Source organism: Nelusetta ayraudi, unplaced genomic scaffold, assembly GCF_046127955.1.
Source record: "Nelusetta ayraudi isolate G7.1 ecotype Tasmania unplaced genomic scaffold, CSIRO-AGI_Nayr_v1 ptg000048l, whole genome shotgun sequence".
NCBI classification, from domain to species: domain Eukaryota; kingdom Metazoa; phylum Chordata; class Actinopteri; order Tetraodontiformes; family Monacanthidae; genus Nelusetta; species Nelusetta ayraudi.
The window spans coordinates 14,825,922-14,850,952 of record NW_027466098.1 but is presented as its reverse complement, the minus strand read 5'-3'; the positions used below and the strand labels follow the sequence as shown (position 1 = coordinate 14,850,952).

General features: G+C 41.4%; 1 protein-coding gene across 4 annotated transcripts in view; it reads left to right on the top strand.

Moving 5' to 3' along the window:
• The window catches only part of prx (periaxin), a 30,373-nt gene that overhangs the window by 3,339 nt on the left and 2,003 nt on the right, over positions 1 to 25,031 (top strand). For 2 of the 4 annotated variants that reach the window (XM_076036586.1, XM_076036587.1), the window contains exons 2-8: positions 4,905 to 4,960; positions 5,454 to 5,549; positions 6,783 to 6,908; positions 7,597 to 7,756; positions 8,862 to 9,055; positions 9,285 to 9,526; positions 9,667 to 24,728. In XM_076036586.1, the coding sequence (XP_075892701.1) occupies positions 6,879 to 6,908; positions 7,597 to 7,756; positions 8,862 to 9,055; positions 9,285 to 9,526; positions 9,667 to 24,728 (15,688 nt within the window). In that variant the 5' untranslated portion in view covers positions 4,905 to 4,960; positions 5,454 to 5,549; positions 6,783 to 6,878. The remainder of the gene's footprint in view (positions 1 to 4,904; positions 4,961 to 5,453; positions 5,550 to 6,782; positions 6,909 to 7,596; positions 7,757 to 8,861; positions 9,056 to 9,284; positions 9,527 to 9,666; positions 24,729 to 25,031) is intronic. The other 2 variants (XM_076036588.1, XM_076036589.1) reach the window with 1 other exon arrangement.

Sequence of the window (25,031 nt, the reverse complement as noted above, 5' to 3'; positions counted from 1 at the left end):
CCGTGCCATGTGATTGGCCCACTCGATGGTTTTTTTTTTACATTGAGGTGTGCCAGATAAAGTTGCCGGTGACACTGACTCACTGGTAACTTCATCCTGTTTTATAACTGTCTCGTGGAAAATGTATCCCCTAGAGACTGGAAATTCATAACACAATCAACAATATAAAAATGCAACTTTCTTATATTGTTTGCCTGCTGCTCTGCTTTATAAAAGTCCTATGAAAAAACACAGTCAACCTTTTGTGATGTCACAAAAGTAGAAGGCTAAAAAAAGCATTTTTTTGTTTCAACCAAATAAAATGAAAATGTTTATGATCTGGCACCCTTGATATTGCTGGCAGCATGTTTGGTTATGTCTTACTATATTTCAGGTAATGTAGTTCCTTAGTTGCTGATCATAAGGTGTTTAAAGAAAACGGTTAATTTTCCTTCATTGGGTGACCCATCGGAAACTGGAGAGTCTGGTGACTCGTAATTGAATTGTGTTTTTGAGTGCAAACTCTGCCGAAGTATTTACAGTCAGTCTGGTGTTTGGAATAGAAGCAGTTTCCTTCCTCTGGTCTTGTGATTGTCCCTAAAATTAGATGCAATAAGGTTTGTGTTATTTTCCTCGGGCTGCCAGCTATTGTGGCAAGAAAGAAAAACTTGCCACGTTTCCTCTGAGAGGTTCTCTTGCCTGTGTGTGTGCGAGAGGGAGAGCGAAAGCCTTTTTTTTTTTAATAGGTTTTGGTCTATGTTGATAAAAATTCAACCCATAAATAACTTGCAAAACCACCTCCACTGACTCCCGCCTGCTGCCGCGGCTGCTGCACTGCTGCTCATGTGTGTCTGTGTCAGTAAGTCAAAGAAATGTTTATTGACTTCTTTGAGGGGCAGACGGGTGTTTGTTTTCTTCGTGCTGACCCCAATGCGAGAGCGGCGTAATGACTCAAGCATGTATATCATCATCCACTCCACCATCTGAAGCGGCCACTAAATGAATGAGTGAGTGTCTGATCGGCTGTTTCATTTATTGTAAAAATGCTCTGTGCTAATCAGTATCTCAGTTTTTAACAACTCGCGGTCACTTCAGCTCTCTTTTCTTCTTGCTTTCAACTGAAGTCGACCTCCTCTTGCCTTCCAGTTTTTACCAGTATGAACGTCAGTAAATATGGAACCCGTGGAAAATGAATACCAGATGATAAGACTTTCAGTTGGATGCTGGCACGATGGATGAGCAACTTTTCTTTCTTTAGTTGCCAGGTTACCAAATCAGTCCAGATATAAATTAACAATAATGCGGACCACCTCTAGATAATCTGAGGAAACTGAGCTGAACTTCATGGTACCCCAAAGCGCTTTACAATGGCCTCTCATTCACCCATTCACTCACACACTCATACGCGAACGGGTGGTGGCTGCCATACAAGGCACTGCCAGCCCCATTGGGAGCAATTTAGGGTTAAGTGTCTTGCCCAAGGACAAAACCACAGACTGGGATGGAGCGGGATGTGATCCGCCAACCTTTTCGGTCATTGGACAACCCGCTCCCGCTCTACCTCCTGAGCCGCAGTCAAATGCGTATGATGCCACCTTAACCCACCTAATGTTTCAATCCATTCAGCTGCGCATAATAAACAGGAAGTGAAGTGGCCCCACAACACGCATAATTCTCTGCTGCCAAACCACTTCAGAGAGAACTCGATAAACTGCAGGAAGCTGAAAAATGCCTTACTCATTTAGTTTTCCGCTCAAATCCCCTTTCTGGCCGTGGTTAAGCTGTTTTACACTCTATGACCTCACTAACAAGCCTGCTTGTAAGCTAATCCAGCACAAACCTCACAGCAGCTGACAGCAGCAAGCTCTCCACTTGTTTTCTTCTCTGATCTCCGAAGCCAGAGCACATCGCAACTCCAACTGATGCAACTCCTGAGCAGCAGCTGCCTTAGATAACAACTCTTACCTTAAATTATTGACATACTCAAATGTCATAGAAATTGAATAGAATTTTAATAATCTTTGGAAGTACTTCTTGTATCAAAGTTTTTTGTGCAGCATACAGGAAGCCACCTGGCATGAACTTGTTTATGCTTTGCATTTGCTTCTTGGATTTTTTTTTTTTTTTTCAAAGCCTTGTCATATTCATTCTGTTAATACTTGCAGAGCGCTTTGATCAAATTTTTTTTGGGGGGATCAACATAAAGGATGGCTGTGGCTGCCAGGATTTAAAAGCTCAGACGTGCAAACAAGTAACAAGACTTCAGTGTTTATTCGTGCTGCAGCTGTAACACAAACAACCCGACAGCTGCAGCAAAATGTTGTTTACTTGATGTCATCTTGATTTATTTTTGCTGAGGGATGGGCTCCGTTTTTTTGCCAAGCACTTTGGTCATTTATTTTCAAGCAGTGACAACGCTAGATGAGAACCAGTGAGAAATCTGTTGTGGAGACAGTCAAGATCATTATTTCTGAACATTTAAAGGTCCCGCATTATACCCACCATCAGATGTTTATGTCCTGCTAGACTCCTGTGACAAAGACTCCCAAGATTTATTATGGATTTTTTTTTTTCTTGGATGCTAAAACTGATGCTTTGTTGGACCTGCCATGTGTTGGTTTTAGTGGTAGCAGTGTCTCAAGTGGTCATAGATAGGAGAGCCACAAGACGAGTGGCCTAATCTGGACTTCATTTTGTGACATCACAATGTAGTCATGTACAAAACAGCACGTTTTGGCACACGCCTTCTGAAAAGTGGAGCAAGCAAAAGAAGTTAAGGTGGATCTTTTGACAGGAGGGACGCATACTATTGTTGGGGGGGAAATGATAAAGGGAAGTTTGTATCATATTGGTCCTTTAAACACACAAGCATCAAATCAAATATTAGTTAGCATCTGCGTTGAAAGTAAAGGTGGAGCCTGCAGTGGTTCACGAACACGGTTTTGACGATTGACTGGCTATTCTGATTGGTGGGCGGGTCATCAGGCATGCAGAGATGTGTAAATCCGTGAGCCTGATCTATAATAAGACGGGACTCTCAGGAATTTCAAATCTTCTCCTCCTCCTGGTCTGCCACCCAGCCATTCCTCTGCTCCGGCCAGGGAGCGCCACCTGCTCCACCTGCTGCAACCTGTCTGTCGCTCAGACGAGCTACTAACTACTGCAAAGTGGAAATGGTTCTTCGCTTTGAGCGAAATTATTACACTTTATTTTTCTCTCTTTTTTATTGTCCGCATTTGAATCAGTTTTCCTGTTATTTTTTTTTTTACTTCGGTTCTGATCTGCATCATCCCATATGTACAGTGTCGGTTTTAGACATGAAATACAGCTGATCACTGCTGATCTATAGTCTGACAACACTCAACTTGCGCCTGCTCTTACCCTGATCCAATTGGCAAGCATAAATGTTAAGCAAATATTTTGAATCTTTATTTCCATGGAGGAAAATGATTTCTTTAAATATGCACATTTTGAACCTTTGCTTACAACTAGAGTTGTAGAGGCCAATAAACACATCAGCAGTTGTTTATTCATGCACACACGCAGATTGACTTAATTCAGTGCACAATTATGGTTGAACTAGGGAGGGTTTTAATATTGTGATCGTCAGCAACTGCCAGTCAGTGCATGGTTAAAGGACCTGCAGACCACCCTGCACACCGACATCCCCATCTGTGTCCACTGTGTGTGTGCGTGTGCGTGTGCGTGTGTGTGTGTGTGTGTTTGGTGTTTGCTGCTGGGTTACGGTGAAGATAAACTTGTTGAGGTCATTTGCTGGAGATGCACCAGGTCTTGGCTGGACCGCAAGTTCCAGTGCAAACAGGTTGTGTTCTTTAAAGTTGCTGATCTAACAAATGCCTCTGGGATTGTTTGGACAACTCTGACAATCTAATTGACTTATTGGTGTGAAAAAAGGGTTGATAGTCCAAAGCCTAGCCTTGCTGAAGAACTGAATGTTGGTTATGTGTTCCTTCGACCTCCCTGTCACCAGATACCTTCACGGTATTGCACTCAGACAGGCACGACATCCACACTCACTCTCTCCCACACACACACACACACCCACACACACACACACACACACACACACACACACACACACACACACACACGCTAAGGCATTTAAAAAGTGATCACATGAAGGCAGGACTGTGAGGAATGGCATAGCTGGGGGCCACAGTGACAGAAAGTCAAGTGAATCCTGAACAAGCCCAGATATGTTGCTGATGTAACTCGACGATAATATGAGCTTCGACACATTTCGTCAGCCGGCAACCGGGTTCATGCAAAACCTGAAGATGATTCTGTGCGGTGGACAGAGCAGAGAGACCAGTGCAGAACCTGTGAAATGCTGTGTATTATGGCAAAGTGGCCTCCAGCTTCATACTGGCCAGTTGTGTTTATCCACTCTGTGTTGTTGCTCGATGACCCATGATTTCACTATTTCACGGACTGGCTGACAAAAACATCAAAGCCAAGTGTATTTGCTAAAACGTGCGTCTGGTTGTAGTTCTGTTTTCTCTGTCATGACATTAATAGTCATTCATTATATGGGTTAACACAATGTGTTTTCCAGGGAAGAATCTTTGCAGCATTTTTCTGAACAATAAGCCTTTTTTTCTCCTGTGTTTGTCCTCTTATTATTCTAGTATGTTGCAATGTTTCATCTTGGTGGACAAACAACAACAATATTGTTTGATTTCTTTGAAAGTTTTGCCCACAACGTAAATCAACTTTCTCAGATTTTGAAGTAGATCAACACACAACACTTGTTGGAAATTTACTGTCACTGTCAGAGTGAATTTGTGCAGTAGGGTGTATTGGTTTTACTGCTCAAGTGACAAGAAATAAACACAAAGACACACAAAATCCCAAAAACAAAAACACACAAATAAATATATTTTAATTTTTTTTTCTTTTTTCAGACTCGGACAGAGAGCAAGACGACAGCCATGTTTACAGCCAGAGCAGAGATCCAGCCGTAAGTTATCAGAGCAGCTCGTCAGAGGGCTGAACTTCCTAAAAATTCAAATATCTGGTGTTGAATATTGACAATCAATCAATGAGGTTTTGAATAAGTATTTGTCCTTATTCAAAATAAACACGTTTTGCATATTTCATCCAATAAATGAAGAACAAATGACCTAAGGATACAAAAAACAAAACTGTATCAAAGACTCAGGCCAAACTAGGCAACACATTTAACTCTGGAAGTTCAGGGCTGTTGGATTTCCATCACATACATTTTTGCGATGAGCGTCTTGAAGTCAAACACTGAGAATGTCAATGGTTATAACAAATTCAAAGAGTTCACACTTGGTTCCCCCATGTTCTTAAGGTTTTCCTAAAACCTTTTCCCAGAAGCTGGCAGACTGAGCTGTAGCCTACTGAAGCCTGAAATCATCCTCTGTGAAAGGGTAACACCGTTCTGCATGAGTGTTTGAAATGAACTGTATCTATTACTGTGTGGGCAGCTGAAAGACAAGAGGCGGCCGTCGCCCTCTAACAGATCCCCCTCCGGCCCTCACCACAGCGGTTCTGCAGAGGAGCAGGAGAGTCCTGAAAGAGTGGTGAGACACACACACACACACACACACACACACACACACACACACACACACACACCTGTATCTGCATTTAGCCATCACAAAGAGTAACAATGACACACGCAGGTCTGTGGTTAAGACAAGAATGCAAATTAAGTAAGCGAACATGGTAAATATTACATTTGTAAAACAACAAAAAAATAGCACGCTTGTATAAACCAAGAGCTCTCAACAAGCACCACCTCTGTATATCTAAAAATAATGTTAGTCATTCTCAGAAAAACTTTTTTTTTTCCCCACAAACCTTCCAAAATTGTGTCAGTGTCCAAAAGAAAAAAAAGAAAAAAAGGAAACAGCAAAATTGTTTCGGTATGGAGGATTTCAGCACGGCCAATATGATGGACAAAAGACCTTTCCTGACACTGCAAGATGGTGGAATTTCTAAAAAAGATTGCTAATCCGTTTCAAAAATATTATCTATTTATTTATTTATTTGTATGTTTATTTATTTGTTTATTTCATACACTGGTCAGAATATAACTGTAAGAGAAATGTAAGAGTCAGGTAGGAAGGTTTTAGTTGTCAGTCACAGGAAACAAAATCTTTCAATCTGAGCTACCTGCTAACTTACCTCATTTAATTAGTGCATAGACACGACTTTCCCAGCGACAGACTTGATCTGGTGGTACTTTTGCCAAAATATTTGTCCAGTCAAATTCAGAATGTCTTCTGATTTTTTGTAAAAATGGTCAGCATTCTAACCTTGTGACCCAGACCCATACAAACTCGATGACAATGGGAAATCTGCTGCGGCCACTGTGCAACACGTGAACAACCTTTCATTTACCCCAACTCAGCAAAGATGCCAGTGACGGACGGCCTTTTCACACAGCAGCAGGTTCCCACCTGCAACACTGGCAACAAAAACATGTCAACAGCCAAACACAGGTGTTTGGGTCAGTGACACTGACCCACATTCACTGAATAAAAGTTTAACGTTTGCATTTTATAACAGTTTCACTCAAACAAGGAATTGTAGTAAGCATTCTTGTGACAGTGACACCTGCTGTTTTGAAATGGAACTGTCTTTTTGTTTGTAGCATTTGTATGGCTGAGCAAGGGTCAGACATCCTCCTTTTGACATTCCTTTTTAGCAAATGAGACTCAGTTGAAGAAAATACACATTGGGAATATAGATATCATTGTACTAGTGCTGCAATATAACAACAAACCTGGTGTTCTTGGTGTTGTGTGTAGGTGCAGAAGGAGAAGCTCCATGCAGAACTGAAGCAGGTGCTGAGTCAGAAGCGAAGTCATCTCAGAGAGTCGACCTGCCAACTGGCCCAACCAGAGATGGACTCGGAGCCAACAGAGGAACAGACAGTAAGTCAGACACTGTTATAGGCACCTTATAGGATAGAGAAAAACCTGTGTCAAATTCCTTGTTTGGCATGCACAAACTTAGTCAATAAAGCTGATTCTGATTCTGATTCTTACCTAAGAATATCCAGTATCTTTTGCTTGTGTCAGTACTAGGTAGCTGGCTGGAGATGTGATAAGTTGTTGGTGTTACTGTGGGTTCTCTGCGTTCATTGTTTGCTCTTGACATTAAATAATCGCAGTAAAAAGCAGATGGAAAGCAAATCCCCCCCGGTAGTTGATAAAGGTCAAGATGCATTCCTTGGACCAGTGAATGGAAAAGTTTGTCAGCCAAATAAACTCGATGACACCCTCATGCACAGTCAATTCTGAACCCACTCGAGTGAACAATATAATGCATTACACAGTGTCGAAGGCCAATTTTTTATCCTTATGGGACAAACAAAAAGACAAACAAATAACCCATATTGTGTGTGAACAATAATTTAAACCTGGAGGTTTAATAGCTATAAATGTCAAATATAATACTGAATGGTTGGATGTCTTGATTGTCAAATGAATACCATCTTGCCTTGATGGTCCTGACTGACTGACCATGACTCGGTAAGAGGTGTAGTATTTCAAATTGTTTACCGTATCATAGGCCACATTTATTTTTAAAGCAACTGGTGTGTCTGTGTGTGTGTTCCAGGGTGGTGAGGAGGCCTCCAAGGAAGTGGAAATTGTGGTGGAGACGGAGGCGGAGGCTGGAGCCAGTGGCTACAGTGTGACAGGTGGAGGACAACGAGGGATCTTTGTCAAGGATGTCCTCAAAGACTCGCCAGCTGCTAAACATCTCAGTCTAAAGGAAGGTACCTGCGGCCACATCTGATTCATTCCAGCACTGCGTTTACCAAAATACCCAACATGCTTTAGAAGTACCGTAACCTAAAACCAAAATAAAATATGTTACCTTTAAACTCTAAACCATCCTGTGTGTGTCTAATATTTGTGATTATTACATCTTTATGTTTGTTATCATAGATTACCATAGATTTTTTTTTTTTAAATAACAGTAATTAATAGGTTGGCATACTGTGGAATACTCATAAAAATAGAAAATGACATCCAGGTCAAAATGTCTGAATATTATTATTATTATATAAAGACCTAAAGGAAATTTTACTCAATCAGAAAATTAATTTAGGCTTAAAGATGAATGTATTTATTGGTGGGTTAAGGGATATGGACTGTTCTGTAGATTATAGATGATCTACAGCCACATCATTTCCAGGGGTTTCAATCATCCATCAGAACGAGTTCCTAACATTGATATTTAATGCTCCAAAATCTACAGCTACACTTTGAGAATGACAGAGAATTTATTTTAGAATTTCAATTAGACATAAAGGGTCAAGACTCAGCAGCTGTTTTTAATGAACACCATGTTTGTTGCAAGAAAGTGTTTGGATAAACTCTTGTTTGGTTGGGATTAGAATAAAAACACGATCAGCACAGAGCAAAGCCCTCAATTTATGATAAAACTCACTGTTGCAAGAAAAGTGAATGATCTGAAGAAGCTGGTAGGCCTGCACTTGCTATCTCCATTTCGTCTTTGGCTTCTTTTGAAACAAAGCTCACAGCAGTTGCTTCCTGGTTGTATCACAACTGAGAGGAAGCTGACTGACAGTGGAATCAGATTGAATTAAAATGGTGACTGAAACCCAGGAAAAAACAGATGTCAAAGCAATTGTTGGGATCCAACCTATATGTTATATAGAGAGATACCTACTGCTAGTATTTTCAGAACTCTGCTGCACCATGACATCCCTTGTATATAAAGAAGCACTTTGTATTATGATATGATCTCTTATGACATTACCTTCAACTGTATGTTATATTAACATAGTATAACAGATTCAAGGAAATTTACAACAGATTGTGGACTCATTAAATCATCTTGCGCTCTGTATAAAGGTGACCAGTTGCTGAGTGCCAAGGTCTATTTTGACAACGTGAAGTATGAAGACGCTCTGAAGATCCTTCAGTGTGCAGAGCCCTATAAGGTCAGCTTCCAGGTGAAGAGGACCATCCCAGGAGTAGAGCTCAGCGTGAGGCCTCGAATTCCAAGTGTGGAAGTCAAAGGTCCCAAAGCAAAGATCACCAAAATGGTAATCAATTAAAATTCTGGGTAAAACTGCCATGTGGAGTCACTGAACTGTGTGGATTTTTTTAGCACTAAAATGAAATAACTGAGTCAAAATCTTACGTTCTAGGCACATCTGTGAAAATAATTGTTTCAATCTGTCCTTTAACTTACATGAAATTGGTATGGGATTTCACTCAGGCTACATCAGGTGATTATTATTGGCGTGCTATTTTTTTGTGTTTCTGCTTCAGAGTGTGAAGGGCAGCAAGCCATTTAAAGCCAAAAAGAAGAGAGGTGGTCGTTTTGGTTTGAAGAGGCTAAAAGAGAAGCGCAGAGAGGAGCTGGTGATAGAGGGAACGCCCCCAAGGCTAGAGATGAGTGATGTGGATGTCGAGTTTTCTCTCCCCAAATTTAAACAAAGGAGAAGCATAAAGGTTGAGACAGGAGGAGCCAGCGGAGCAGTGGCCACGGGGAAGGCAAAAAGGAGGATCAGGTTGGTCTGTTTTGGTATTTGCATGTGAATGTTTTTGGCATTATAATAACAGACTTTTACTGAGTATTTGCTGCGCCGCTGTCTTTTTATTATTTGTTTAGTTTACTGTATTTGTATTAACACTTGGGTGGTGTTTCCAGGTTTCCCCACATGAAAACCAAGACTTATGCTGGAGCAGAAACGGGTGGAAAAGTGGAAACAGGGCACTTTGAGGGACAAATTAATATCCCTACACCAGAGGTTCCCGGTGCTAAAGTAAAATCCAAAGGAAAAGGACACAAGTTCGGAATCAACTTTCCTAAAGCCAAACACAAGTCAGGCTCAGCTTTGGAGACTGGATCTGTGGAGCTGAAGCCCCCAAGCGTGAATGTTAAGCCCCCATCAGTGGAGTTCAGTTTGCCTGGTGGTCAAGACACCAGCAAGAGAGGGATGAAGATCAATGCACCGGATGTAGAGGTTGCACTTCCTACTGGACAGGCTGATGTTTGTCTGCCCAATGTCAAGGGAAAAACAGATGGTAAATCTCCAAAAATTGATGTCAAAGTGGAAGCTGATACGGGTGTGGGGGATGCAAAGTTAAGAATGCCAAAGTTAAAACTGCCTAAGGTGCAACTTTCACGTCATTCAGATGAAATAGATGGTGACATTAAGGTAATGGCAAAGGGGACTGACATATCTCATAGTGGCATAATACCTCCAAAATTAGGAATTAAAGCTGGTGGTGTATTTCCCGACACTAACGTCTCAATCGGAGGTGATGTGTCAGGAAAAGCCGCCTCTATTCAAATGCCTTCTGTTGATATATCTCTACCAGAGGTCAAGTCAGATTTTAATGTCTCTCTCCCAGAATCCAAAGTATCAGGGAAGTCAGAAATAAAAACTCCTGCTATTGACTTCTCTGTGCCTGATGTTGATGTGGCATTTAACACCCGAGTTCCAGATGAAGTAGAAGCCACTTTTAAAATGCCCAAAATCTCCATGCCAAAGGTTGATATTTCATTACCAAAAACTGAATCATCCACTGTGGACATAAAGGGCACAGGAGATGAACTGAAATTTAGCCCACCTTCCTTGGAAATCTCCATTCCAAACGTAAAACAAGAGGAAGGAGATGTGGATATGGGCTACTATGTTGGTGGTGAGGGGAAGTTCAAAATGCCTGATTTTGACTTGTCTTGTCCCAAAGTCAAACCACCAAAAGTAGAAGGAAGGACAGGACAAGACATTGAAGGACATTTCAAGTTACCCAAAGTAGATTTGATTCTTCCGAAAGGGAAAGTTGGAAAATCAAATTTTGCCGGGGGAGGAAAGTTCAAGACACCATCAGTTGACATTTCCCCTCATGAAATGACAGGTGACATCAATATTAGCCTTGGAAGTCCTGGTTGTAAAGAAGGAAACATTGAAATTCCAACTGTAGATATTTCACTTCCCAAAGGAAAAGGCCGCAGTGACATAAATGTCAGAGGGCCTGAGATTGGAATGTCAGACACTGATCTTTCACTCCCAAAAGGAGCAATGCCCGCACCTGATGTATCTCTTCCGAAAGTGAAAGCAAAGGGACCACAGATAACTGTTGACGCACCAGAAATAAAAGGAGGAAAGATAAACATGCCATCAGCTGGCATTTCTGTGCCCAAAATAAAATCCCCTGAAGTTGATATCACTGTTGAGGCTCCCAGTATTAAAGGTGGTAATATCAACATTCCAAATGTGGACATTTCCCTCCCCAAAAGCAGACTTGAGAGTGATGTAAATATTGACGGCCCTGAAGTAAATGGCGGGAAATTCAAAATGCCAAAATTTGATATTTCCTTACCAAAAATGAGTCTCCCAAATGTTGACACCAAACTGGCGGGACCGGATGTAAAGGAAAAGATTGAAATGCCAGCTGTTGATATCTCACTACCAAGTGCACAGGCTGATGTTGAAATTGAGTTTGATGGACACAGTGGAAAAAGTGAAAGCTTTCACATGCCGTCACTTGATATTTCTCTCCCCAAAATGAAAGCAAAAGTTCCAGACCTAAGTATAGGAAAGTCTGAAATTAAAGGAGAAAAACTAAATATGCCTTCACTCGATGTTTCTGCGCCCAAAGTTGAATCTCCTGAAGTGGATTTCAGTTTGGGGACTCCTGATGTTGATGTCAAAGGGAAACTTGAGGGTGACATCAATATTGAGTGTCCTGTGGTTAAAGGAGGGAAATTCAAAATGCCAAAGTTTAATGTTTCCTTACCAAAGGTGAATCTTCCAAGAACTGATGCCAAACTCGAAGGACCAGATGTCAAAGGGAAAATAGAAATGCCAACTGTTGATATCTCACTTCCAAAAGGAAAAGTAGAAGACATCATTGACATTGATACAAAGGTCAGTAAAGGTGGCAAGTTTCAAATGCCTTCATTTGACCTTTCTCTACCAAAAATCAAAACCGCTGGAGCTGATGTTCATGTTGAAGGACCTGAACTTAAGGGAGATATTCCAATTCCACAGGGATACATTGATGGATCTGTTGAAGGTCAGCTGAAAGGGCCATCATGTGATGCTTCATTGCCAAAAGTAAAGGGCCTAAACATCAAGGCAAGAAAGATTGAGATGCCAGACATTGACATTTCAACTCCTAAAGGAAAAGTAGCAGGAGGATTTGAAATTGAAGGACATAGTGGCAAAGGGGGCAAGTTCAGTTTGCCCTCGCTTGATATCTCTCTTCCAAAAGTGAAAGGAAAAGGAAAAGGACCAGACTTAAGTATTGAAACACCTGAGATTAAAGGAGGAAGCCTGAATATGCCATCACTCGATGTTTCTCTGCCCAAAGTAAAATCTCCAGAAGTAGATGTCACTGTGGAGGCTCCCAGTGTCAAAGGTGTTGATGTCAGCATCCCAACTGCTGACATTTCACTTCCCAAAGGGAAGCTTGAAGGTGAAATAAATGTTGAGGGTCCTGAGGTCAAAGGAGGTAAATTCAAAATGCCAAAGTTTGATGTTTACTTACCAAAAGTTAGTCTCCCAACGATTGATGCCAAAGTGGAAGGCCCTGATGTAAAAGGGAAGACTGGAAAGCCATCTATTGATATCTCACTCCCAAAAGGAAAAGTTCAAGGAGATGTTGACATTGATGGAAAGACTGGTAAAGGTGGCAAGTTCCACATGCCTTCAGTGGATATTACACTTCCGAAAATGAAAGCTAAAGGCCCAGATATAAGCATAGAAAAACCTGAAATTAAAGGAGGAACCCTGGATATGCCATCACTCGATGTTTCTCTGCCCAAAGTTAAATCTCCTGAAGTAGATGTCACTGTGCAGGCTCCCAATGTCAAAGGTGTTGATGTCAGCATCCCGACTGCTGATATTTCACTCTCCAAAGGTAAACTTGAGGGTGAAATAAATGTTGAGGGTCCTAGGGTCAAAGGAGGAACATTCAAAATGCCAAAGTTTGATGTTTCCCTACCAAAAGTTAGTCTCCCAAATATTGATCCCAAACTGGAAGGACCAGATGTAAAAGGAAATTTTGAAAAGCCATCTGTTGATATCACACTCCCAAAAGGAAAAGTGGAGGGAGATTTTGATATTGATGCACATGTGGGTAAAGGTGGAAAGTTCCACATGCCGTCACTTGATATTTCTCTTCCTAAAGTTAAAACAAGAGAAGCTAATGTTGATATTGACGGACCTGAACTCAAAGGAGATGTGTCAATTTCTAAAATAAGGTCTCCAGAAGTAGATGTAAATCTCGTAGGTCCTGATATAGAAGGAAGCAAATTTAAAATGCCACAATTTGATGTTTCTTTACCTGACATCAACCTACCAGAGGGCAATGTTAAAGTAAAGGGTCCAAACATCAAGGGAAGAAAGATAGAGATACCTGACATTGACTTAACACTTCCAAAGGGTAAAGCAGGAGGAGAAACTAAAATAGGACAAGCTGGTAAGGAGGGCAGGTTCCATATGCCCTCATTTGATATATCCCTTCCAAAAATGAAAGCAAAGGGACCAGATATAAGCATAGAAACACCTGAAATGAAAGAGGGAAGCCTGAATATGCCATCACTCGATGTTTCTCTGCCCAAAGTAAAATCTCCCGAAGTAGATGTCACTGTGGAGGCTCCCAATGTTCAAGGTGTTGATGTCAGCATCCCAACTGTGGATGTTTCACTTCCAAAAGGGAAGCTTGAGGGTGATATAAATATTGAAGGTCCTGAGGTCAAAGGGGGAAAATTCAAAATGCCAAAGTTTGATGTTTCCTTACCAAAGGTCAGACTTCCAAAATTTGATGCCAAACTGGAAGGACCAGATGTAAAAGGAAAGATTGAAACGCCATCCGTTGATATCTCACTCCCAAAAGGAAAGGTGGAGGGAGACGTTGATGCACATCTCGGAAAAAGTGGCAAGTTCCACATGCCGTCATTTGACATTTCTCTTCCGAAAATGAAAACAAAGGAAGCTGATATCCATGTTCAAGGACCTGAACTTAAAGGAGACATTACAGTTCCCAAAGGAAAAATTGGGGGAGACATATCTGTTGATGTCCCTGAAATCAAAGGCAGCGAATTCAAAATGCCAGACCTTGACGTGTCTCTCCCAAAAATCAACATACCAGAAGGAAATGTCAAAATAAAAGGCCCTGATTTAAAGGGATTGAAGCTTAACATGCCAGACATTGATCTCTCACTTCCAAAGGGTAAAACAGGAGGAGATCTTGAAGTCGGACATGCTGACAAAGAGGCCCGATTCCATATGCCCTCGTTTGATATATCCCTTCCAAAAATGAAAGCAAAAGGACCAGAAATAAGTATAGAGAAGCCTGAAATGGAAGGAGGAAGCTTGAATATGCCATCACTCGATGTTTCTCTGCCCAAAGTAAAATCTCCCGAAGTAGATGTCACTGTGGAGGCTCCCAGTGTTAAAGGTGTTGATGTCAGCATCCCAACTGTGGATATTTCTCTTCCAAAAGGGAAGCTTGAGGGTGATATAAATATTGAGGGCCATGAGTTTAAAGGAGGAAAATTCAAAATGCCAAAGTTTGATGTTTCTTTACCAAAGGTTAACCTTCCAAAATTTGATGCCAAACTGGAAGGACCAGATGTAAAAGGAAAGATTGAAACGCCATCCGTTGATATCTCACTCCCAAAAGGAAAGGTAGAGGGAGACGTTGATGCACACCTTGGAAAAAGTGGCAAGTTCCACATGCCGTCATTTGACATCTCTCTTCCGAAAATGAAAACAAAGGAAGCTGATATCCATGTTCAAGGACCTGAACTTAAAGGAGACATTACAGTTCCCAAAGGAAAAATTGGGGGAGACATATCTGTTGATGTCCCTGAAATCAAAGGCAGCAAATTCAAAATGCCAGACCTTGACGTGTCTCTCCCAAAAATCAACATACCAGAAGGAAATGTCAAAATAAAAGGCCCTGATTTAAAGGGAGTGAAGCTTAACATGCCAGACATTGATCTCTCACTTCCAAAGGGTAAAACCGGAGGAGATCTTGAAGTCGGACATGCTGGTAAAGAGGCCCGATTCCATATGCCCTCATTTGATATATCCCTTCCAAAAATGAAAGGAAAAGGACCAGACATAAGTATAGAAAAGCCTGAAATGGAAGGAGGAAGCTTGAATATGCCATCACTCGATGTTTCTCTGCCCAAAGTAAAATCTCCCGAAGTAGATGTCACTGTGGAGGCTCCCCATGTTAAAGGTGTTGATGTCAGTATCCCAACTGTAGATGTTTCACTCCCAAGAGGGAAGCTTGAGGGTGAAATAAATGTTGAGGGTCCTGAGGTCAAGGGAGGAAAATTCAAAATGCCAAAGTTTGATGTTTCTTTACCAAAGGTTAACCTTCCAAAATTTGATGCCAAACTGCAAGGACCAGATGTAAAAGGAAAGATTGAAACACCAACTGTTGATATCTCACTCCCAAAAGGAAAATTGGAGGGAGATATTGATATTGATGCACATGTTGGTAAAGGTGGAAAGTTCCACATGCCTTCATTTGATATTTCTCTTCCGAAAATAAAAACAAAGGGTGTTGATGTTGATATTGAAGGACCTGAACTCAAAGGAGATGTGTCACCTCCTGAGATAAAGGCTCCAGAGGTAGATTTAAGTCTTATGGGTCCTGATGCTGAAGGAAGGAAATTTAAAATGCCAAAATTTGATGTGTCTTTACCGAAAGTAAACCTTCCGGAGAGCAATTTTAAAATAAAAGGTCCAAACATCGAGGCAAGAAAGATTGAGATGCCAGATATTGATGTAACGCTTCCAAAGGGAAAAGTAGAGGGAGACATTGATATGGAACATGCTGGCAAAAAGGGCAGGTTCCATATGCCCTCGTTTGATATCTCTCTACCTAAAATGAAAGCAAAAGGATCCGAAATAGATATCGAAGCTCCCAAAATGAAAGCAGGAAAGATAAGCAAACCTTCACTCGATGTTTCTCTGCCCAAAGTAAAATCACCCGAAGTAGATGTCACTGTGGAGGCTCCCAGTGTTAAAGGTGTTGATGTCAGCATCCCAACTGTGGATGTTTCTCTTCCAAAAGGGAAGCTTGAGGGTGATATAAATATTGAGGTTCCTGAGGTCAAAGGAGGAAAATTCAAAATGCCAAAGTTTGATGTTTCCTTACCAAAGGTCAGCCTTCCAAAATTTGATGCCAAACTGGAAGGACCAGATGTAAAAGGAAAGATTGAAACGCCATCCGTTGATATCTCGCTCCCAAAAGGAAAGGTAGAGGGAGACGTTGATGCACACCTTGGAAAAAGTGGCAAGTTCCACATGCCGTCATTTGACATCTCTCTTCCGAAAATGAAAACAAAGGAAGCTGATATCCATGTTCAAGGGCCTGAACTTAAAGGAGACATTACAGTTCCCAAAGGAAAAATTGGGGCAGACATATCTGTTGATGTCCCTGAAGTAAAAGGCAGCAAATTCAAAATGCCAGACATGTCTCTCCCAAAAATCAGCCTGCCAGAAGGAAATGTCAAAATAAAAGGCCCTGATTTAAAGGGAATTAAGCTTGGCATGCCAGACATCAATCTCTCACTTCCAAAGGGTAAATCAGGAGGAGATATTGAAATAGAAGGACATACTGATAAAGAGGCCCGATTCCATGTGCCCTCATTAGATATATCCCTTCCAAAAATGAAAGCAAAGGGACCAGATATAAGTATAGAAAAGCCTGAGATTAAAGGAGGAAGCTTGAACATGCCATCACTCGATGTTTCTCTGCCCAAAGTAAAATCACCCGAAGTAGATGTCACTGTGGAGGTGCCCAATGTTAAAGGTGTTGATGTCAGCATCCCAACTGTAGATGTTTCACTCCCAAAAGGGAAGCTTGAGGGTGATATGAATATTGAGGGCCCTGGGTTTAAAGGAGGAAAATTCAAAATGCCAAAGTTTGATGTTTCTTTACCAAAGGTTAACCTTCCAAAATTTGATGCCAAACTAGAAGGACCAGATGTAAAAGGGGAGATTGAAACGCCATCTGTTGATATCTCACTCCCAAAAGGAAAATTGGAGGGAGATATTGATATTGATGCACATGTTGGTAAAGGTGGCAAGTTCCACATGCCTTCATTTGACATCGCTCTTCCTAAAATCAAAACAAAGGGCGTTGATGTTGATATTGAAGGACCTGAACTCAAAGGAGATGTGTCACCTCCTGAGATAAAGGCTCCAGATGTAGATGTCAATCTTATGGGTCCTGATGCTGAAAGAGGGAAATTTAAAATGCCAAAATTTGATGTGTCATTACCCAAAGTAAACCTTCCGGAGAGCAATTTTAAAATAAAAGGCCCAAACATCAAGGCAAGAAAGGTTGAGATGCCAGATATCGATGTGACACTTCCAAAGGGGAAAGTAGAGGGAGACATTGATATGGAACATGCTGGCAAGGAGGGCCGATTCCATCTGCCCTCGCTTGATATCTCTCTTCCTAAAATGAAAGCAAAAGGACCAGACTTAAGTATTGAAAAGCCTAAGATTAAAGGAGGAAGCCTGAATATGCCATCACTTGATATTTCTCTGCCCAAAGTAAAATCACCCGAAGTAGATGTCACTGTGGAGGCTCCCAGTTTTAAAGGTGTTGATGTCAGCATCCCAACAGTTGATATTTCACTTCCAAAAGGGAAGCTTGAGGGTGATATAAATATTGAGGGTCCTGAGGTCAAAGGAGGAAAATTCAAAATGCCAAAGTTTGATGTTTCCTTACCAAAGGTCAGCCTTCCAAAATTTGATGCCAAACTGGAAGGACCAGATGTAAAAGGAAAGATTGAAACGCCATCCGTTGATATCTCACTCCCAAAAGGAAAGGTAGAGGGAGACGTTGATGCACACCTTGGAAAAAGTGGCAAGTTTCACATGCCGTCATTTGACATCTCTCTTCCGAAAATGAAAACAAAGGAAGCTGATATCCATGTTCAAGGACCTGAACTTAAAGGAGACATTACAGTTCCCAAAGGAAAAATTGGGGCAGACATATCTGTTGATGTCCCTGAAATCAAAGGCAGCAAATTCAAAATGCCAGACCTTGACGTGTCTCTCCCAAAAATCAACATACCAGAAGGATATGCCAAGCTAAAAGGCCCTGATTTAAAGGGATTGAAGCTTGGTATGCCGGACATTGATCTCTCACTTCCAAAGGGTAAAACAGGAGGAGATCTTGAAGTCGGACATGCTGATAAACAGGCCCGATTCCATATGCCCTCATTTGATATATCCCTTCCAAAAATGAAAGCAGAAGGACCAGATATAAGCATCGAAAAGCCTGAGATTAAAGGAGGAAGCCTGAATATGCCATCACTCGATGCTTCTCTGCCCAAAGTAAAATCTCCCGAAGTAGATGTCACTGTGGAGGCTCCCAGTCTTAAAGGTGTTGATGTCAGCATCCCAACTGTGGATATTTCTCTTCCGAAAGGGAAGCTTGAGGGTGATATAAATATTGAGGTTCCTGAGGTCAAAGGAGGAAAATTCAAAATGCCAAACTTTGATGTTTCCTTACCAAGGGTCAGCCTTCCAAAATTTGATGCCAAACTGGAAGGACCAGATGTAAAAGGAAACATTAAAACGCCATCCGTTGATATCTCACTCCCAAAAGGAAAATTGGAGGGAGATGTTGACGTTGATACACACCTCGGAAAAAGTGGCAAGTTCCACATGCCGTCATTTGACATCTCTCTTCCGAAAATGAAAACAAAGGAAGCTGATATCCATGTTCAAGGGCCTGAACTTAAAGGAGACATTACAGTTCCACACGGAAAAGTTGGGGGAGACATATCTGTTGATGTCCCTGAAATCAAAGGCAGCAAATTCAAAATGCCAGACCTTGACGTGTCTCTCCCAAAAATCAACATACCAGAAGGAAATGTCAAAATAAAAGGCCCTGATTTAAAGGGAGTGAAGCTTAACATGCCAGACATTGATCTCTCACTTCCAAAGGGTAAAACCGGAGGAGATCTTGAAGTCGGACATGCTGGTAAAGAGGCCCGATTCCATATGCCCTCATTTGATATATCCCTTCCAAAAATGAAAGGAAAAGGACCAGACATAAGTATAGAAAAGCCTGAAATGGAAGGAGGAAGCTTGAATATGCCATCACTCGATGTTTCTCTGCCCAAAGTAAGATCTCCCGAAGTAGATGTCACTGTGGAGGCTCCCCATGTTAAAGGTGTTGATGTCAGTATCCCAACTGTAGATGTTTCACTCCCAAGAGGGAAGCTTGAGGGTGAAATAAATGTTGAGGGTCCTGAGGTCAAGGGAGGAAAATTCAAAATGCCAAAGTTTGATGTTTCTTTACCAAAGGTTAACCTTCCAAAATTTGATGCCAAACTGCAAGGACCAGATGTAAAAGGAAAGATTGAAACACCAACTGATGATATCTCACTCCCAAAAGGAAAATTGGAGGGAGATATTGATATTGATGCACATGTTGGTAAAGGTGGAAAGTTCCACATGCCTTCATTTGATATTTCTCTTCCTAAAATCAAAACAAAGGGCGTTGGTGTTGATATTGAAGGACCTGAACTCAAAGGAAATGTGTCACCTCCTGAGATAAAGGCTTCAGACGTAGATGTCAGTCTTATGGGTCCTAATGCTGAAGGAGGGAAATTTAAAATGCCAAAATTTGATGTGTCATTACCCAAAGTAAACCTTCCGGAGAGCAATTTTAAAATAAAAGGTCCAAAGATCAAGGGCAGAAAGATTGAGATACCAGATATCGATGTGACACTTCCAAAGGGAAAAGTAGAGGGAGACATTGATATGGAACATGCTGGCAAAGAGGGCAGGTTCCATATGCCCTCATTTGATATCTCTCTTCCTAAAATGAAAGCAAAAGGACCAGATATAAGTATAGAAAAGCCTGAGATTAAAGGAGGAAGCCTGAATATGCCATCACTAGATGTTTCTCTGCCCAAAGTAAAATCACCCGAAGTAGATGTCACTGTGGAGGCTCCCAGTGTTAAAGGTGTTGATGTCAGCATCCCAACTGTGGATATTTCTCTTCCAAAAGGGAAGCTTGAGGGTGATATAAATATTGAGGGTCCTGAGGTCAAAGGAGGAAAATTCAAAATGCCAAACTTTGATATTTCCTTACCAAAGGTCAGCCTTCCAAAATTTGATGCCAAACTGGAAGGACCAGATGTAAAAGGAAAGATTGAAACGCCATCCGTTGATATCTCACTCCCTAAAGGAAAATTGGAGGGGGATGTTGACGTTGATGCACACCTTGGAAAAAGTGGCAAGTTCCACATGCCGTCATTTGACATCTCTCTTCCGAAAATGAAAACAAAGGAAGCTGATATCCATGTTCAAGGGCCTGAACTTAAAGGAGACATTACAGTTCCCAAAGGAAAAATTGGGGGAGACATATCTGTTGATGTCCCTGAAATCAAAGGCAGCAAATTCAAAATGCCAGACTTGTCTCTCCCAAAAATCAGCCTGCCAGAAGGAAATGTGAAAATAAAAGGCCCTGATTTAAAGGGAATTAAGCTTGGCATACCAGACATTGATCTCTCACTTCCAAAGGGTAAAGCAGGAGGAGATGTCAAAATCGGACATGCTGATAAAGAGTCCCGATTCCATATGCCCTCATTTGACATATCCCTTCCAAAAATGAAAGCAAAAGGACCAGACGTAAGTATGGAAAAACCTGAAATGGAAGGAGGAAGCTTGAATATGCCATCACTCGATGTTTCTCTGCCCAAAGTAAAATCTCCCGAAGTAGATGTCACTGTGGAGGCTCCCAGTGTTAAAGGTGTTGATGTCAGCATCCCAACTGTGGATATTTCTCTTCCAAAAGGGAAGCTTGAGGGTGATATGAATATTGAGGGCCATGAGTTTAAAGGAGGAAAATTCAAAATGCCAAAGTTTGATGTTTCTTTACCAAAGGTTAACCTTCCAAAATTTGACGCCAAACTGGAAGGACCAGATGTAAAAGGAAAGATTGAAGCGCCAACTGTTGATATCTCGCTCCCAAAAGGAAAGGTGGAGGGAGATGTTGATATTGATGCACATGTTGGTAAAGGTGGAAAGTTCCACATGCCTTCATTTGATATATCTCTTCCAAAAATCAAAACAAAGGGTGTTGGTGTTGATATTGAAGGACCTGAACTCAAAGGAGATGTGTCACCTCCTGAGATAAAGGCTCCAGAGGTAGATGTCAGTCTTATCGGTCCTGATGCTGAAGGAGGGAAATTTAAAATGCCAAAATTCGATGTGTCTTTACCCAAAGTAAACCTTCCGGAGAGCAATTTTAAAATAAAAGGTCCAAACATCGAGGCAAGAAAGATTGAGATGCCAGATATCGATGTAATGCTTCCAAAGGGAAAAGTAGAGGGAGACATTGATATGGAACATGCTGGCAAAAAGGGCAGGTTCCATATGCCCTCGTTTGATATCTCTCTTCCTAAAATGAAAGCAAAAGGACCCGAAATAGATATCGAAGCTCCCAAAATGAAAGGAGGAAAGATAAGCAAACCTTCACTTGATGTTTCTCTGCCCAAAGTAAAATCTCCCAAAGTAGATGTCACTGTGGAGGCTCCCAGTGTTAAAGGTGTTGATGTCAGCATCCCAACAGTTGATATTTCACTTCCAAAAGGAAAGCTTGAGGGTGATATAAATCTTGAGGGTCCTGATGTCAAAGGAGGTAAATTCAAAATGCCAAAGTTTGATGTTTCTCTACCAAAAGTTAATCTCCCAAACGTTGCGACCAAACTGGAAGGATTGCCTGCAATGAATCTTCCCTCCACTAGTATTGAAGTACATGGACCAAAAATGAAGGGAGGAAATATAGATATGCCATCTTTTGACATTTCAGGCCCTGTCAGTCCAGTGGAGCAAGATATCTATGTTAAAGGAGCACCTGGAAAACATGACACACCAGAGGTTGACGTTTCTGGTACAAAGAAAGTTGGTCTGCACCTACCAAGTGTAGATATCAGTTTACCGAAATTCAATCTTGACCTCAGCCTTCCCTCCAACAAAAGGATTAAAGGGGATGCAGATGCACTTGAAGCATCCGGAGATTGGGAAATCTCTGGTTTTACAGGAGATATTGATCAATCCAAGGTCAAAGTGAAGAGTGCAGATCCTGATTTAGATGGTGGAGAAGCTAAGGGTTCAACAATTAAAGTCCCCAGTGTGAAGCTACCATCAATTGACATCTCAGCTCCAAAAGTAGATTTAGACTTTGGCCTCGTCAAACCTAAAGTTGATGATGTGGAAATAGAACTGCTGAAAGCAGAGGGAGGGAGACCTTCTTCAGGGGGAAGTTTTGATCTACCCAATGTCTCTGTCAAAGGTCCAAGCTTCACTCTTCCCAGATTTGGTGCAAAGTCCAAAAGTGGTGATCTGACATCAGGGAAAGTTCCCAAAGGGGACATTTCCCTCAGCCCACCACAAATGGATGCTCAGACTCGGGCTCCATCAGTCGAGTTTGATGCAAGTGGAAAGGTAAAAAAATCCAAACTCAAAATGCCCTCTTTTGGACTGTCAAAAAAGAGTGTAGATGCATCGGTATCTTGTCCTGATGTGGATGCTAAAGTTAACAATTCTGCACCAGAAATCAATGTGCAGACTTCACACCATAAACCAAAGTATAAAATCAAATTCCCCAAGTTTAAACTGTCCTCACCAAAAGGTCACCCACCAGAAGGAAAGGCTGATGCAAAATTGGAAGCAGATGTGAAAGGGAAAAGTGGTTTCCAGTTACCCACTGCTGGTATTAGTCCACCAAAGAGCTCGTTAACAGGATCTGACAAGGATTTTGGTAAGCCCAGTGGTTACGTAGAGGCTAAGGCCAAAGTCAAAATGCCCTCTGTTGAACTGTCACTACCATCAGCTAAAACACCAGAGACTGAGGTACTTCTCCCAAAAGCAGAGATTCATGTCTCAGAGGCTGATATCAGAGGTTATGAGGGAAATCTCAAAATTCCTAAAATGCCATCACTTGAAGTCTCCATACCCAAAATTGACAGGGACGTGTCTTTGCCAAAACCAAATGTTGATGTTTCTCTACCAAAAGGAAAAACTGATGTTCATAAAGTGAAAATGGAGGGAGATGGGGCAGGCAAATTTCAAAAACCTAGTATAAAAATGCCTTCCGTTAACATCTCTTTTCCCAAAGCAAGGATAGAAGATCCGAATGTAGAACTTCAAGAAAATTTGGAAGGAAAATCTAAATTACCTTGCATGAAAAAGTCGGAAATTGACATCTCTCTACCAGGGGGAAATATTAAAGGTCCAAGTACTGATATGCAGGCAGATGAAGGACAGTTCAAGATGCATGATGTAGACTTGTCCATTCCCAGAGCAAAAGCAAATATTGAAGCATCAGAAGTTAAGTTCCACACTGACAGTGGAACCAGAGACTCTGCTCAAATCAAAATGCCAAAACTTGATATTTTACTTCCTAAAGTTAAAGTTAATCACAATGTCCAACTACCAACAGTTGTGACTGAAGAGAAACTCAGAGGACCAGACGCTACATCACCAGACCTGGACATACATATTAAGGGAGGTAAAGCTAAATTAGAAAAAGAGGTTCAAGGTGAAACTGATGTGCATGTTGAGGGAGAACACAAAGGCCTGAAGCTTAAGTCCCCAACGACAGATATCAAAAGTCCAACAGGGGATGTAGAGCTTGATACAGAGTTTCATAAAGGAGACGGGAAGAAGGACAAGAAAAGAGTTGAACTACCCGACTTGGATCTCCAAACAGGAGAAACCAAAGTTAAAGGAACAAAATTCAAGATTGGAAAGCCAAAAAAGAAAGCTGAGAAAGATATCACAGTGAATGTCCAACTTCAAGGACAGAAAGACAACAAAGTTCAAGGCACTGCAGTACCAAGTCCAACTTTACCAACAGCAGAATCTAACATAGAAGAACAATCCCTGACAGCAGAAGGCAAAGTTCCCAGGATTCCAGACATAGAGTTTGATATTGGTACGTCACAGGATGAAGATGAAGACAGATCAGAGAGAGAAGGAAAGAAAATTAAAATTCCAAAGTTTGGTGTCCCATTACCATCTATCTCCTCTCCAGAGGGAAGAATGCATTTGTATGGGCCAGAAATTCAGTATGAAGGGCCAAAAATACCCAGGGTAAAGAAAGCAGTATTTGTTTTGGTGAATCCCTCTGAAAGAGATGCACAGACAAGTCCAAGCAACGTACGAGAAAAAAAACAATCTGAGGCTGAAACGCAGGATATAAAAATATCTGTTTCTCCAGACACACCAGGTTCATTTAATGTTTCAGGTTCAAGTCTAAGTGGCGAACATGACTCAAGCCCGCTTGAGCCCCACAGTGAAGATAAACAGGCACTCAGTGGTAGAATTAAACTTCCAAAAATCGAGTTCACCTCTCACTATGGAAAGATGACGGCAAAAAACGAAGGAATGAGTTTGAAACCAGGAAGGGATCCCATACCTGGAGACAAAGATGGCAAAACTCGAGGGCAAACAGGACAACTGGGCAAAGTGGCTCTCACAGGTTTTTGTGAGGGGCCTACAGAAGATGTGGTTTCCTCTCCTGCCAGAACAGATTTGTTGGACAGAGACAGCTCAGAGTCTCCTACTGGTGCTACCAGTGACCTCAGCCCAGTAAAAGTTCAATCTTGGAGTACTGTGCAGAGCAAAAGTTGGGAATCTGATGAGAAAGAGTCTTCCTCGTGGTTCAAGGTCCCAAAGTTCACATTGAAACCACATTCAACAGGTAAGGATGAATGAAACATATTTTCTTAAGTCACACATTGGTAATTATCTCTGTAGAATCTTTTGAAATTGGTCTTGGTGTACACACTGAAATATATCATATATTTTTTGCTCCGTTCTTAAAATCTGCCGAAATACTAAACCACTGTTGCAGATCTTGTCAATGATAACGTAACTCCTTTGGATGGACAAAAGTGTTTCATATGCAGTCATGCGTTGTCCTAACTGTATGTGGAATTGGATGATTGTAGTGTTTGTTGTCATCTTGCTTTAAACATTTTTGTTTGTTTATTTATTTGTTTTT